The sequence below is a fragment of the Biomphalaria glabrata genome, chromosome 6, assembly GCF_947242115.1.
Source record: "Biomphalaria glabrata chromosome 6, xgBioGlab47.1, whole genome shotgun sequence".
Taxonomy (NCBI): Eukaryota; Metazoa; Mollusca; class Gastropoda; family Planorbidae; genus Biomphalaria; species Biomphalaria glabrata.
Genome location: NC_074716.1, coordinates 43,621,038 through 43,634,920, shown reverse-complemented (window position 1 = coordinate 43,634,920; position 13,883 = coordinate 43,621,038). Strand labels below are relative to the sequence as shown.

General features: G+C 33.7%; 1 protein-coding gene across 1 annotated transcript in view; it reads right to left on the bottom strand.

Moving 5' to 3' along the window:
- The window catches only part of LOC106057501 (activating signal cointegrator 1 complex subunit 3-like), a 180,310-nt gene that overhangs the window by 143,071 nt on the left and 23,356 nt on the right, over window positions 1–13,883 (bottom strand). Inside the window, exons 24-32 of the mRNA XM_056033454.1 lie at window positions 13,325–13,423; window positions 12,144–12,312; window positions 10,986–11,077; window positions 10,163–10,291; window positions 9,609–9,694; window positions 8,630–8,796; window positions 8,266–8,411; window positions 7,155–7,275; window positions 5,170–5,312 (exon numbers count right to left, since the gene is read on the bottom strand). Of these exons, the coding sequence (XP_055889429.1) occupies window positions 5,170–5,312; window positions 7,155–7,275; window positions 8,266–8,411; window positions 8,630–8,796; window positions 9,609–9,694; window positions 10,163–10,291; window positions 10,986–11,077; window positions 12,144–12,312; window positions 13,325–13,423 (1,152 nt within the window). The remainder of the gene's footprint in view (window positions 1–5,169; window positions 5,313–7,154; window positions 7,276–8,265; window positions 8,412–8,629; window positions 8,797–9,608; window positions 9,695–10,162; window positions 10,292–10,985; window positions 11,078–12,143; window positions 12,313–13,324; window positions 13,424–13,883) is intronic.

The following is a 13,883-nucleotide window of genomic DNA, read 5'->3' as shown; positions in this document are numbered from 1 at the left end:
TATTGGTTCATCTTTTTGTTAGGTACAATAAATAATTGCTTAAAGCTTCAATTTTCTCCGAGAATGGGTGTGGGAGGAATAACGTGTAGGCCTACAAACCTTTTACCAGACAGATAGACAGAGTGAGTTGATTTAAGCTTTGTAAAAAAAAAAAGGAAATAATTATCTTCTCGTCAATTTATCATTTCAAGATTTCTATGAATCGAAATACAAAGAGAAAGGTTGTCGAGCAAGTATAGACATAGATCAATCTAGTTCTTTCAAGATGCGTGTGTCAAAAATGGAAACAAGCACAGCAGGCGTAAACTTACATCTTGTTCTTTCAAGAGGCTTGGGTTAAAAACGTAAACAGGCATAGCGTGAACAGACATTCGGCAAAAGCTGACCACGACTTCAATTTTGAGGTCTTTACCTTCGTCCTGCAGGCTTTAGGCTAAATTGTGAACATGTTCGGCTTTCACTCTATTGTTGAATGCAATATCATCGTATCCAGCAACCAAATCCATTCCTGCATATTTTCTGGTTTAAACTGAGACCATTCGTCATAGAAGACCTCAACACTGACCTGCGACGTCACAAGCTGTGGGCAGTTTAGACCAATAGCTCGTTGCCACGTCACAGGTCTGTTCGGCGTGGCAAAGAACTATTGGTATATACTGCCAAGGGTTCTGACGTTGCGGGTCAGTGTTTCGGCCTCCTATAACGGTTGGTCTCGTTTAAACACACAAACTCATTCAAAACCGATGTATTATTATGCATACAGCACCTAAAGATACGGGGTGAGATAGTGTTCCATTGTTTGATCTATAAACCAGAAATCTTTTACAGGACAGAAATGTTACACTTTTAAACAAAGTCTATCATGACACGTTAAACAAAGTCTATCATGACACGTTAAACAAAGCCTATCATGACACGTTAAACAAAGTCTATCATGACACGTTAAACAAAGTCTATCATGACACGTTAAACAAAGTCTATCATGACACGTTAAACAAAGCCTATCATGACACGTTAAACAAAGTCTATCATGACACGTTAAACAAAGTCTATCATGACGCTTTAAACAAAGTCTATCATGATACTTTAAGCAAACTATATCATGACACTTTCAACAAAGTTTATCATAAACTTGGGTCTTCAAAGTTGTTCTTGTGAAATGTATCACTCGGTGCTCCTTAATGAAAGCTAAATCGAATAAAATACTCAGAAAGACACAAAGATAAAGGCACATTCCTCGTTCCATATAGTAGGACAAATTTGTACAAATGCTCTTTCTTCCCTAGCGCTATTAGAGCATGGAATGGATTGCCTGAGCCAGACTGGAAAACCAGTGACTTGGCAGAATTTACGTCATTCATTAACATGCTTGACTAGATTGACCTAGGAACATGCGTGGGACGTAATCATCTTCTTTTTTTAAAAAAAATAACGTCTGTATTTCATAAGATAATGTCTGCGATTTATTTGTTCATTTGAAAACAAGCGTCTGCGTCGATCAACGCAAAATCATTGCAGAGTGGGAAAAATAGAAAAAAAAAAAAAACAGAAAACTTTCCATTGACTCAGACATTCTTCTCCCACAGTGCAATGGGATGAAACTATTTCCAGGAGTACATAATAAACTAGGGGAAATCTTCCCTAATGAATATGATGCTTAAACAAAGGAAGTATGTTTTATCAAATTGAAAGCTCATTCTTTTTTGTTTATGTCCACCTTTGTAATGGTTTCTCCTCCTTTCTGTCCACCTTTAACTCTTTCTCTCCGTAATTATTTACCACATTCTAGTGGAATCAACGTTGGTATCGTCAGTTAGGAGAGAAAGAGTTAAGCGAGCAGGTAACTACCCTAGTCAAGCTCTTGTTTGTTTAGTTATAACTACACATTGGACGCAAACTATGAAAAAGTTCAGAATCATCAGCATTGATGGTCTCCAAGTCTCATTGTTAAACCTTTCAAACATCCTTGCCTGGAACCCAAGTAACGAAATCTTTTTATTAGGTCCACAACTTTGCAATGCAGAGAGCTGCCAGAGACTGAGGAACTAGGATGCCTTAAATAGGTCACCGACTCGCAGCCATGCGTGCCTGGAAACCAGGAGGCTCTGATCAAGCCCAATACTTACAGGCGCTCGATGACGGAACTATAAATCAGTGTTTTACAATATAAATACCACATAGCATTTTTTGAGACACGGGTTCAAGTAATTAATTTGCTACCGCATACAACAGTCCTAAGGGACACAATTCACAACTAGTATCGTAGGGGACGTAATTCCAAACTAGTTTTTTTTTCTCTAAAACATGGTAGTAAGATCTATGGGGGAGGGAGATGGGAGGAGTTCAATTTCTATTTGTTCTGGTATGTTTTGACAACCTTGGATGACTGGTAAAGAATGTTCCACATCGTCGTAAAAAAGGCACTTAGGCAAATGATTGTTTGACAAGGAAGGAAGGAACAATTTTAAATAATCAACGCTGTACGGTCTACATTTCTTTTTGTTAAACGTTACATCTAGACACAATTAAGCTATTTAAATAAGTATTGAAATTAAATACAACCATTTTTTCTTTTGAATAGCAGGATAAATATTTAAGAGATTAACTAAGGTACAAAGAATATATTAGTGCATGAAAGAATTACATCACTGGGTTGTAAAAATTATTTTAAGCCACGATCTGTTTAAATGAAATCTATTATCGTAGACCCCCGCGGAAATCTCATAGACCCCTTATTATCTGAACACTTTTGTAGACCCCTTGGATGTCTTTGTCCCCTAGGGGTCTATATAGACCACTTTGGGAATCACTGCAATACAGGCTAGTTTCAATTCAATTAAAAGTGTTGACAATTGACAGATAAAGTAAACAAATACATATTACACGTTTATAAAAGCTTACCTTAAATAACATCTACAGCAAGTTCCCCACAATGGAATTTTTAATTAGCTCCCCTAGATGGTATCCACAAATAGATCCCATTCCAGGTATTAACCCTAGCCTCCTCACTTAATGCTATCAACAGTGACTGCCCCTTAGCGGTAACAACACATTTTGCTCTCTGGTATAAACTAATTAGCGTGGCATCACTGGTATCCACCATTAGTTCTCTAAATGATTTCAATAGTGGATGGCAGGATCTGTTAAGAGGGTTTGGAGAGGGCAATGAACTGATTTGATGTGGTTTTTAACAGGACTTCACAGACTAAAAAAAGTCAATGTTCATTATGAACTGAAATGTCAAAGGAAGTAATGTAGTAGATGGCACAACCTAGCATTAGACAAAACAGCATTTCAAGCAAACTAAAGGCCCTCAATTAGGTGACAGAGAACAATTCTTTGTAGCATTTGAGATACATCATGCCAATGGTCAGACAAGCAAAGTTAAGTCTGTTTTCAACTAACGGCAACACATGTACCGGAAGCTAAAAATTGGAACCAGTGAAATCTGCCCATGTGGAGTATCACCAGAGAATGCCGACCATGTTCTCCAAAACTGCTCTCTCTACCAAGAGGCCCGTATAAGACATTGGCCCCAAATCACCCCCAATAGAAAGAAAACTATATGGAGAGCTCCCTGATTTGGAAACCACTGCTCAGTTCATCTCATGTATTGGTTTAGTCATCTGAACACTCCAACATAATAATGAGAACGAAGAAGAAGAAGAAAAACTAACGGCAATTTAAATCTGACCTTTTTTTTAAACATATAAAACTAAAGTCTAAAGATATGCCTACTTAGTTGAAGCATTTCGATAGTCTTTAAAACTCAACATAGAGAGACAGAGAGAGAGAGAGTGATATACAGAGACATAAACAAAAAAGATAGATTGAGCATGAGAGTGAGAGAGAGAGAGAAATAAAGAGAGAGAAGAGATATCTATAATAGATAACCCAAACATTGTCATAGTAGTGTAATTTTGTGTTGCTTTTTATTTTAAATTTGAAGAATCATGATTTTAAAAAAATCTAAAAACATTTACACCTTGACATTAATTAACTAGATTTTTTTTTTAAACTTACCTGTAATACTCCAGGTATCAATATATATTTACTGCATCCTCCAGCGTCCAGGTCTTGAAAACCAGTTAACATCCAAAACATGATAAAATCGTAAACCAGGAGTCAAAAGACTAAGGGCCAGCCAGATAGAATTTGAATTGCTGTTATTTGTAAGACAAATTGCTGTTTATCAAAAATTCTAGTGATGACTAAAAACTTATTTGGAGAATACTGAAGTCTGTGCACTTCTATGCACTTTTAAATAATGTCTTATAATTTAGAATAACTGGAGCACTACTGTAGTTGGGGTTTAGAGATAAGGTCATTCAGACTATTACATATACTTAAGATCAAACTGCTAAATAAAAAGGTATTTAAGTTAAAACCTCATTACATTTAGCATTAAGAATATTGTTATTATTATTATTATTATTATTATTCTAGCCAGCTTTTTGCTGCTGAGCTGTCAGCTCTTTTGCAGACTGTGCCAAGGAAAAATAGTGTGTTGTTTTCTTCAGTTGTTCAGCATAGAGTGTTGGTTATGTTGGGCTGGAGTGGTAGTAGGGTTTGCCTAAGGTGGATTAGGATTATTATTATATAACTTTGATAATTTTAATATACATTCTGTGCTAGTATTTTAAAAATATTTTTTTTAAGTAAATAGGAAACCATGTAATTATCTGCATATTTAATTTTGAATGGTAAGATTTACAAAGTTGTATTTTTCATTGTAAAAACTACCACACCAATATCAGTTACACTCTAGGCATAGAATAAAACTTTTGAGAGCATTGTACAGAGAAATAAAAGCAAGAAAGCTCGGATCATACAACCCTCAAAACACTGTCTCAGTCAACTGATCCTCATAAGCAATGCCAAAACTTTAATTTCTAATTAAAACAATGAAAGGAATGTTTATTATGTTTATGTGTGCTGGCCACATGACACCCTTGTTAATCGTTAGCCAAAGAAACAGATGACCTTTACCTCATCTGTCCTATATATCAGAAAATAAATTCTTAATACTTTTTTTGATACTTTTAATAGAACTGATCTAAAAATATTTCATTAATTAAGTGAAATATAACAGGATGGCCCATTACCCATGTCACATCAATAGAGATGTGTATTAATAAAAAGTCGGATTAAAAAAAATAAAAGACTCACATCTTCCTCTGGCAGGTGGAGCCACTGTTTTGGATTATCTTCTGCAGCCAAGTATGCTATCAAATCTAACGCTGTGAGTCTTGTCTGTCGACGTGAAGACACAAAAATGAGGACAGGTTTAAATGGAGAGTGGGACTTGATGGCTGGCAAGAAAAAAAAAATCATTATGTTTTCACCTTTTGTAAAGCACCATGAGAAAAACTTCAGCAAACTTTATAAAAATATAATAATTTAAAAAATTTTACGTTTAATTTTATATTAAGCATAATATTTATTTACAATTAGCTGTTATGTAGCATAAAATTACTCAAGAACACATATTAATAGAAGAGGTGGGGAAAAAAAAGAGAGAGGCCATTTTGGACAGAATATGACACCGTATTATCAAATGGTGTTTGATTGTAAATAACTTTCAATTATTTTAAAAAATATTTAAATACTTTAAAGACTTAAATATTCATAACCTAGTATTAAACACCAACTAGGCCCTTAGATTCATTCTCAGGGTATTTACTTTTTGTTTTGCACCACTTTTTTTTCATTTCCAATAAAACAGCCAGAATCGCCTTTTTAAATTGCATCCTGCGACACGTGCCATCCTCCCATATAGTATTCTGGTTGGAATTTCCCTTTTTTTTCCCACTTCCAATGAAATGGCTTCCCTAACATAATTTTGGCCAGTGAATTCTAGTATCTGTTACATTAATCAGAACAGCATGCTTTTTGGCATATATCAGCTTTTGACCTCTGAATTCTAGTATCACTCTTCTCCCCCTTCCCAGGTTATGTTTAATTGGCACATTGTGTGGTATGTATTTTGGACTATCATCTTGATGGTCCCAAGTTCAAAGCCTGCCCATAGTGCTTTAGGTTTAGGCAAGGATGTAATAATGTTCAAGTCTGAAGAAGCACCAAAAATATGTATAACAATTTTAGGCCAGGTCATTCCCATTAATCCTTTAAGGGCTATCTATTACTCCAATCTAGCAAATCCCAAATGGGATGCTAAAATTATACAAGTTACAATTAAAGTGTTAAAATCAACGTATTTATAGGCTAATTATAGATATGAATGTAATAATACCCGCTATGTAAGAAGCTTATACTAATGAATAACTAAGTGAAATTTTTTTGGAAAAAAAAATGTAAATACACAAGAACAACCTCTCCCCTCCCCCCACCTTTTCCAAACAGAGAAGTGTATTATAAATAATACTTTTAAAAAAATTATTGATTAACAGGCTCGCATATTCACTTTGAGAATTAGTTAAATTATTAGTTTTAGATCTAGAATACATGTTTATCTCTGTCTATTCATAATAAAATAATGCTTTAAGTGCTAATATTTCAAACTTTGAAAAAAAACAAATTTGGTTATATTAATTGCTTTTTTTTTTAATATGTCTAGATCTACATGGTTTTAAAAAAAATGAAGTAAATTTAAATAATACACCTTGGAGTGAAAAGAAAGTAGAATTTGTTTATATTAGACATTAGAAAGTCAGCTTAATGGAATCGTACAGGGATAAGTCTATGGATAAATAAAGTCATTTTGTAGAAAATTAAAAGCTGCCGTTTCTCTCAAGAAAGGTGCTATGTTGTTCTTAGCAAAAGGTAAGTTATATCAGGTTACATTTTCATATTTAATAGTCCATCCCAAGTGGGAGAATTAGTGATGAGTGATGAATGAATCAGGTCCCTTGTAAACATGTATTGGATATCATTTTTTTTAAAATATAGATTGTTTAAAAGTATACATTGTCAAATACATTGATATAAAAAAAATTTCAGGCATATTCCGATTCCTACAGTTAACCATAACATTAAAAATTAAATCTAATTGAGTAGAGATTTTTTGTCTTAAATAAGCTTTTTTTTTTTTTTTAATAATTATTTAATTATGAGCATTCAAGGAATATGGCATAGCAATTTTTCCCTGAAATAAAGAGGTGTCAGATTTCTATTGAATAGAACCATGTTTTTACCTTGGAATGTGGGTTTATTCATTGTTGCCATTCTAGGACAATAGTGCTGACCTGGAAAACCTTTCACATGAACTTCGAGTGGAACTGGGCGAACAGAAGGTCTGAAGTTGAACAATCCCATCTACTCACAAAAATGAAAAAGATACAAAAATATCGTGTAATATAGATCTAGCTAAAATTATTTATTTTCCTCTTAAAAACCTAAATATAGAGCCTCGTTTTCATACACCCCAGGTTTTCTTCTTTATTAAAAAAAACAAAACAGGACAAGTTTATTGCTTCCAAACAACAAATGCAGTTTTATATGAAGGGTAGACCAAATAATTTTAATCCATACATGTTCATTCTAGGAGGAAGGTGGCTGAATGGTAAAGTGCTTGGCTTCCGAACCAGGGGTTCCATGGTTTGAATCGTGGTGGGGACTGCATTTTTATTTTCGAGATCCTTAGGGCACCTCAGAGTCCACCCAGCTCTAATGGGTACCTGATATAAGTTAGGGAAAAGTAATAAGGCGGTTGGACATTGTGCTGGCCACATGACACCTTTTTAGCATGTAAATTATGAGTGAGTCTGGTGTGAATGTAAATTTTGGTTTGCTATAGTTATGTTTTTTTTGGTGCGATGCACAAATGGTAAGACAAATTTTCTTATGGATAATAAAGATATTCTTATGTAATAAACGAACGATTATTCATTCTCTGGCGCTGCCAGGATCGTGTTTCGTTAAAGAGAAACAAAATCTATTGTAGTCCCTTTATCAGTTTCCAGAGAGGAATTTTCTGGTCATGTGTCAGGTCTGCAGCAGTACCACCCTCTGACAGGCAACGAGAATGTTCCTACGAATGTTGAAGGTATCTGTGAGGTCAGTTGTTATTATCCTCTCAGTTGATATAACAATGGGGTATATTGTTAATTTAGATAACTTCCATAAATGCTTAATCTCCAAGCCTAGATTCCCATATTTTTGTTGTTTTTCCTATTATTATTATTAACAGTGGGCTACAGAAACAGATGGCCATTACATCATCTGCTCTATAGATCACAAGGTCTGGAAGTGGAACTTTACTTTTTTTTTTTTACAAATTAATTCCAAGTTGTAGTTTTCTTTTACCTCTTTGATTGCTAGCCAGTCTGCTAAATCTCTAGCATTGGCTAAAGCAGTTGAAAGGCCCACAACTCTGACAGGCTTCTCTGTGTGTGATGAGATGAAATTGGTTCTAGACACAATGACTTCCAGCACAGGTCCACGGTCATCACCTGGCATAAGGAAAGGTTTGACACACATTTAGACATGTGAATCACTTGTATAATAACCTCAAGTAAAAAGAATAAAACATATTTTCTAGATTTCATGTTTTGTTGGCTTAATTGCAAACTAATGTTGTTTTTTTTTAAAAAAAGGTAATTAGTAAATTTTTAAAGCAGTTAGTTGATGACAAAATACTTCAGTAAAAAAAAAACATTTATTAACCAACCCAGTAAGTGTATCTCATCGATCACCAGTAGAGCCACAGCCTTCACATAGCTACGTGTCTGCCAGCTTCTGCTGACACCATCCCACTTCTCTGGAGTGGTAACTATTAGATCTGCATTGGCTACGGCCCTCATGTCTGGAGTGACATCCCCTGTTAATTCTACAACTCTGAAAGTAAAAATTAGAATCAAATTAATACTTTTAGTCATCATTCATAAACATAGTTACATAATAATTGAATAAATTCTTTTAAAGTTTTATCTAATCAAAGGTGAAGTAATGTTCATCTATTACTGTCAATAATGATGTGGTCAAATCAAACAACCAATCACCTTTACTTTCTGTATTAGATGTCAGGTATAAATAAATCCTAAAATCACAGTTTCCTACAGAATTTAAACCCCAAATATTCAACTTGGCAGCCAAGGAAAAAATCCTTCAGCCATCATATTCCATTATTGAATATCCAGTTATTTGTAAGTGATTTTACATTTTCCGATAACTTACAAGAGTTTAGTCAAATATAGTGAAAGAATAATCTGCTTATATCAGACTTGTGTTCCAAAGAGATTAATTTACAATTTTTTAACTTAATAAAAAATATTGTACATATATTCAAATATAAAACAAAACTAACTAATTAACAGAAAAGTTAAAATAATGGATAATGTTCTAGTATAGCAGCTTGAGTAATTTTAGAACATGTTTATACTTATTTTGAAATCTCATACAATTTTCTTGTGTAATAAAACTATCTTGGTAAAAAAAAAATTAGTAATAACCTAATATTGTCAAAATATCTCAGAGTAATGGGGATAAAGCTATTTGATACTGAAATCTAAGATTCCGAAACATTCAGATTCAAAACAATGCAATTGCTGAACATTGTGCATCTTCTCAATATAAAATATATGAAAAAAAATTGAAAAAGATTCAAAATGATTGCAAGGATTGATAGCATACAAAGTTAGACAACTCACTTCTTCCCAAGCTTCTCTTCTATTCTTATTTTCCAATCCTCCATTCTCTCTCTGACGAGTGCTTTCAGTGGAGCAATGTACACAGCCTACAACGATGATATCAGATATTTAAACTTTTTAAGTTTTCTCCAAACTAGAATGGTAACATTAAACAGATGTTTTTTTTTTTAATCTGATGCTGACTTTAGTTGTTAAAGGCATTAATGTTTTTCTATCAAGCTATGAAATAAATACAAATTATATACTATCAAAATTACTTTGTTGAATGGTTATACTATGTAATTTATAAAAGAATTATCATTAGAGAAGTAACTTTCATTTTTGTCTACATTACTTTATTATTTTGAAAGATTCTCAGAAAAAAAAAATCCTTTGAAGTATTTTATATGGAATTAGTAATATTTTTTTAACAATAAAGAAACTAGAAATTAAAAAAAAAAGATGTAGAAAAAATAAACAAAAAAGTAATACGCCAAACAAAAACTAAATGTCAAAATCAAAGTGTGTCCTATTAAACATCAGAACACAACTAGATAGTACATTGCCATTAATACCTTAGCATTGGGGTATTCATTGAAGACTCTAAAAATGGCCAGCTCTGCAGCAACAGTCTTGCCAGACCCAGTAGGAGCACCAAGCAGAACATTGCAGTCACTGTGGTACAAGGTGTGGAAGATCTGAGTCTGAAATAGTAAAAAAAATAAAAAATAAATAAAGTTTCCATTTCAGATGTTGCAACCTATGGAGCATGTTGATGTTAAGGTCATCTGTTTAAATGGCCCAAGTTAACTGTCTGAAATAGACACACACACATAAACATACTTATAAATATGAAACATGTCCACCAGGAAATACATGCTACTGCACAATATGTTGTTTTAAACTTATTAAGTGAAACATAGACAGATACCTTCCATTCTTATTTCTACTTTCCCTTTATTTATGTTTCTTCATTTAACTCTTCATCCATTGAATTAGTATATTATATACTTATGAATTCCCTTTAGACATAGTGGTCTATAAAGCTTGTTTAGTGAATTTCCTTTAGAGACACAGGTTCATAGGTTTCAGCAGCCAATGGATAATGATGGTGCTTTGAGGCAAATATAAGCAACATTATCCAATTAGAGAACTAACTTTTTGAACAATATTTTCTCAGTTTTATTTAGAAAGATTGCAATCCTTGATGTAGTCAAGAATGCAATATGAAAAAAAAAAAAACAATCACTAGTATATAGAAGTCCATATCATTTTTTTAGGCAATAAAAACTAAACATTACATAATCTACAAAGTATACTTCATATAAGCCCATACAATATTCTTAACTGCTATACTTTAAGACTAGTATCTTATAATAAGAGATTTAACCAGCTTACTTGTACAGGATTGAAGTGGGAGAACTTGTACAGAGATTGATACCGCAAGTCTTTCAATGCTGAGATGGGAAGCGGCTGTAGGGTCAGCAAGTCTATTGAAATATACACATAGGATATGTTGAAATATACACATAGGATATGTTGAAATATACACATAGGATATGTTAAAATATACACATAGGATATGTTGAAATATACACATAAGATAAGTTGAAATATACACATAAGATATATTGAATATACACAAAGGATATATTGAAATATACACATAGGATATGTTGAGTTCACAGTTGGCAAGAGTTGAAGAGAGACATAAATCATTGAGATATAATCTATAATCTCTAGACCTAGCTGAACAAAAAAAACAACCATCTAGTGTTTTATGAGAGCAAATCGAAAAGTAAATTGAAAACCTTTTCCCACAAGAGATAATATTGAAGATACACAAAAGAAATCTATGTCTATGGCCTCTTTCAGTCATGCAGCAACTATGGATCATCACATAGAAACGAGATAAATGTTTGGGCATTAGCTGTGGTAGGAACAATGTTACCCACACAGCAGTTTCCCCTCCCTACTACTGATAATGGCAGTGCTGATACAAAAATATCAGTTTAGGATTGGGGCGAAGCAGGCTCTGCTAGGATGTAGCACAAGCAGCCTAAGGGTCACTGGCTCCAGATTTTTCCTCAGGGTTGACCTCCAAAGCCTTTCTCATAAATATTATTTTAAACCCGCTGTTATACATTTTAGAGTCCTTGTATAATTTCCTCTTTTTACATGCCATGTGCAGATTGGTCAACATGATAATATTTTGTTCCTATGTGTGCGTACCTGTGAAAGGTGTATAGAACAGAGTGATAAAATAAGTTTTCAATTGTGTAGGAAATATTGTGGAGGATTGATTTAAGAATGGATGGGGAAAATGCAAAATTATTAAGTGAATTCTTTGCATATTTGCTTTACTTTGTCTACTCCATTGATAAAATTTTTATAATAAAAAGTACTATAAACACTATCAATAGAACCACAATCAGTACAAACTTCTGCAGAAGTGCTAAATGGGTGATGCTGAGTACTTCTGACACCCATCTCAACTACCAAAGAAAAACAAAAATGAACAGTATTGGGAGCTGCCCTGTGAGAAACAACACTCACCTGTGTGAGGAGGGTGCTGCTCCGGCAGTATCAGATGCTGGAAGGACATGGGGTGAGTGTTGCTGCAGCCCAACCATCTGTCAGAAACAGCTTTCACATAGTACTGAGAGGGCATAGGTTCAGATATAGGGATTGTAAACACCAGCTGTTGAGGCTCTTGACTTAAAACCTGTGGGAAGAAAAAGTTTCATTAGCACATTTTAAATGTCACAGCTGTGAAAGACAAATCACATACTGGTTTCATTAGCACCAGGGCTGGCCTTAGGAATTGCGGGGTCCAATTTTATGAATGCTTGCGAGACCCCTCGTCTAATTTCTTTTTTACAAAGACAACTATTACTTTCAATTAAAACATTATATCAACAATTATTATGCAACATGCATAGGGAGCAACTCAAATGCACCAGTGGGTTAATTAAAGTTATGGCAATTGTAGGATACACTAAACATGTTAACCCTTTGTATGTCATACATCTTATAAGCCTGTGACAAAAGCCATGACTGATAAAGATATACTAAATGTAATTTGCGGGGCTCCTGTTAGGCATGGGGCCCAATTTGGAGCAATCTGTAAAATCAGTCATTGGTCAGCTCTGATTAGAACAATTTAAATGTCACAGTTGTCAATGACAAATTACAGACAGAATTGTACACATTATTAAAAGAAAATAAAGAGATTTCTTCTGATTAGTAAGGCAGGATTATTAAATTAAACAGAACTCAGCTAATCAAACACCATTCCATAATCTAATCTAATCATCCAATCCAGTGCTTCAGCCAATTTAAAGAAAAAAAATTGAGTCACTTGTATGATCTCATACACCACAGAGGTCTAAACATCTGGCCTTAACTTTTTTTTGAATTGCTTTTTGTATATATATATATAGATCAGATCTTTCATGCTAATGGCATCCTCAGCACTTTGGTTCTATCTTTTTTGTGAATATGTGAGGGATGGGGTATCTGAGAAGTTTCTGTGCTGCCTTATAAGCAAACACAACTCATGAGAGAGTCAGGTTTCAAACTTGAGACCCCTTGATAGGAAGCCAAGTGGTTCATGCCATTCAGCCAGATATATTACACACATGACTGTTGGGTATAACTTTATTCAATATCTAGTCTGTAGACAATGAGGTGCAAAAAGCCAAACTGAATACACTACTACATGGTGATCAAAATACCTGCTTCTTGTGCATCAGGAAGTATTCAGTGTGATAAATATGATTGGTATCAGGATCTTCAACCCAGATCCAGAAAGGCTCTGCAGAACCTCCGTGTACCTGGCAGGAAAAGAAAAAAAAGTTTATTAAAAAATAATAATAAAAATGTATTATGCCTCAATTACAAACTATTCTATAATACATTTAAGGATATGATATAAAATATTGTCATATTTCCCTATCAAAAGGACAGTTGTAAGCTAATTCTTCTCTTTTCCGCAATGAAAGCACTTAACAGGGTAAGTCCACATAGATAACTATCACAAAAGGTTACACATATTAATGTATTTATTGAAGCATTAAATTTTCTTTTTAAATAATTAGAAGTCTTGGGTTAATAACAATTATATAACTAAAGATGACTAAATAGATGGATTTGAGGAATCAGATCCTATACAAACTTTAATACTTCAGTATTATACCAATACTTTGGAGATGCTGAGGAGAAAACTGCCTAGAATAAAACAATAATCTTTTTAAGTTAAAATACTCAATAGAAAACACAATTTTTCAATCAAAC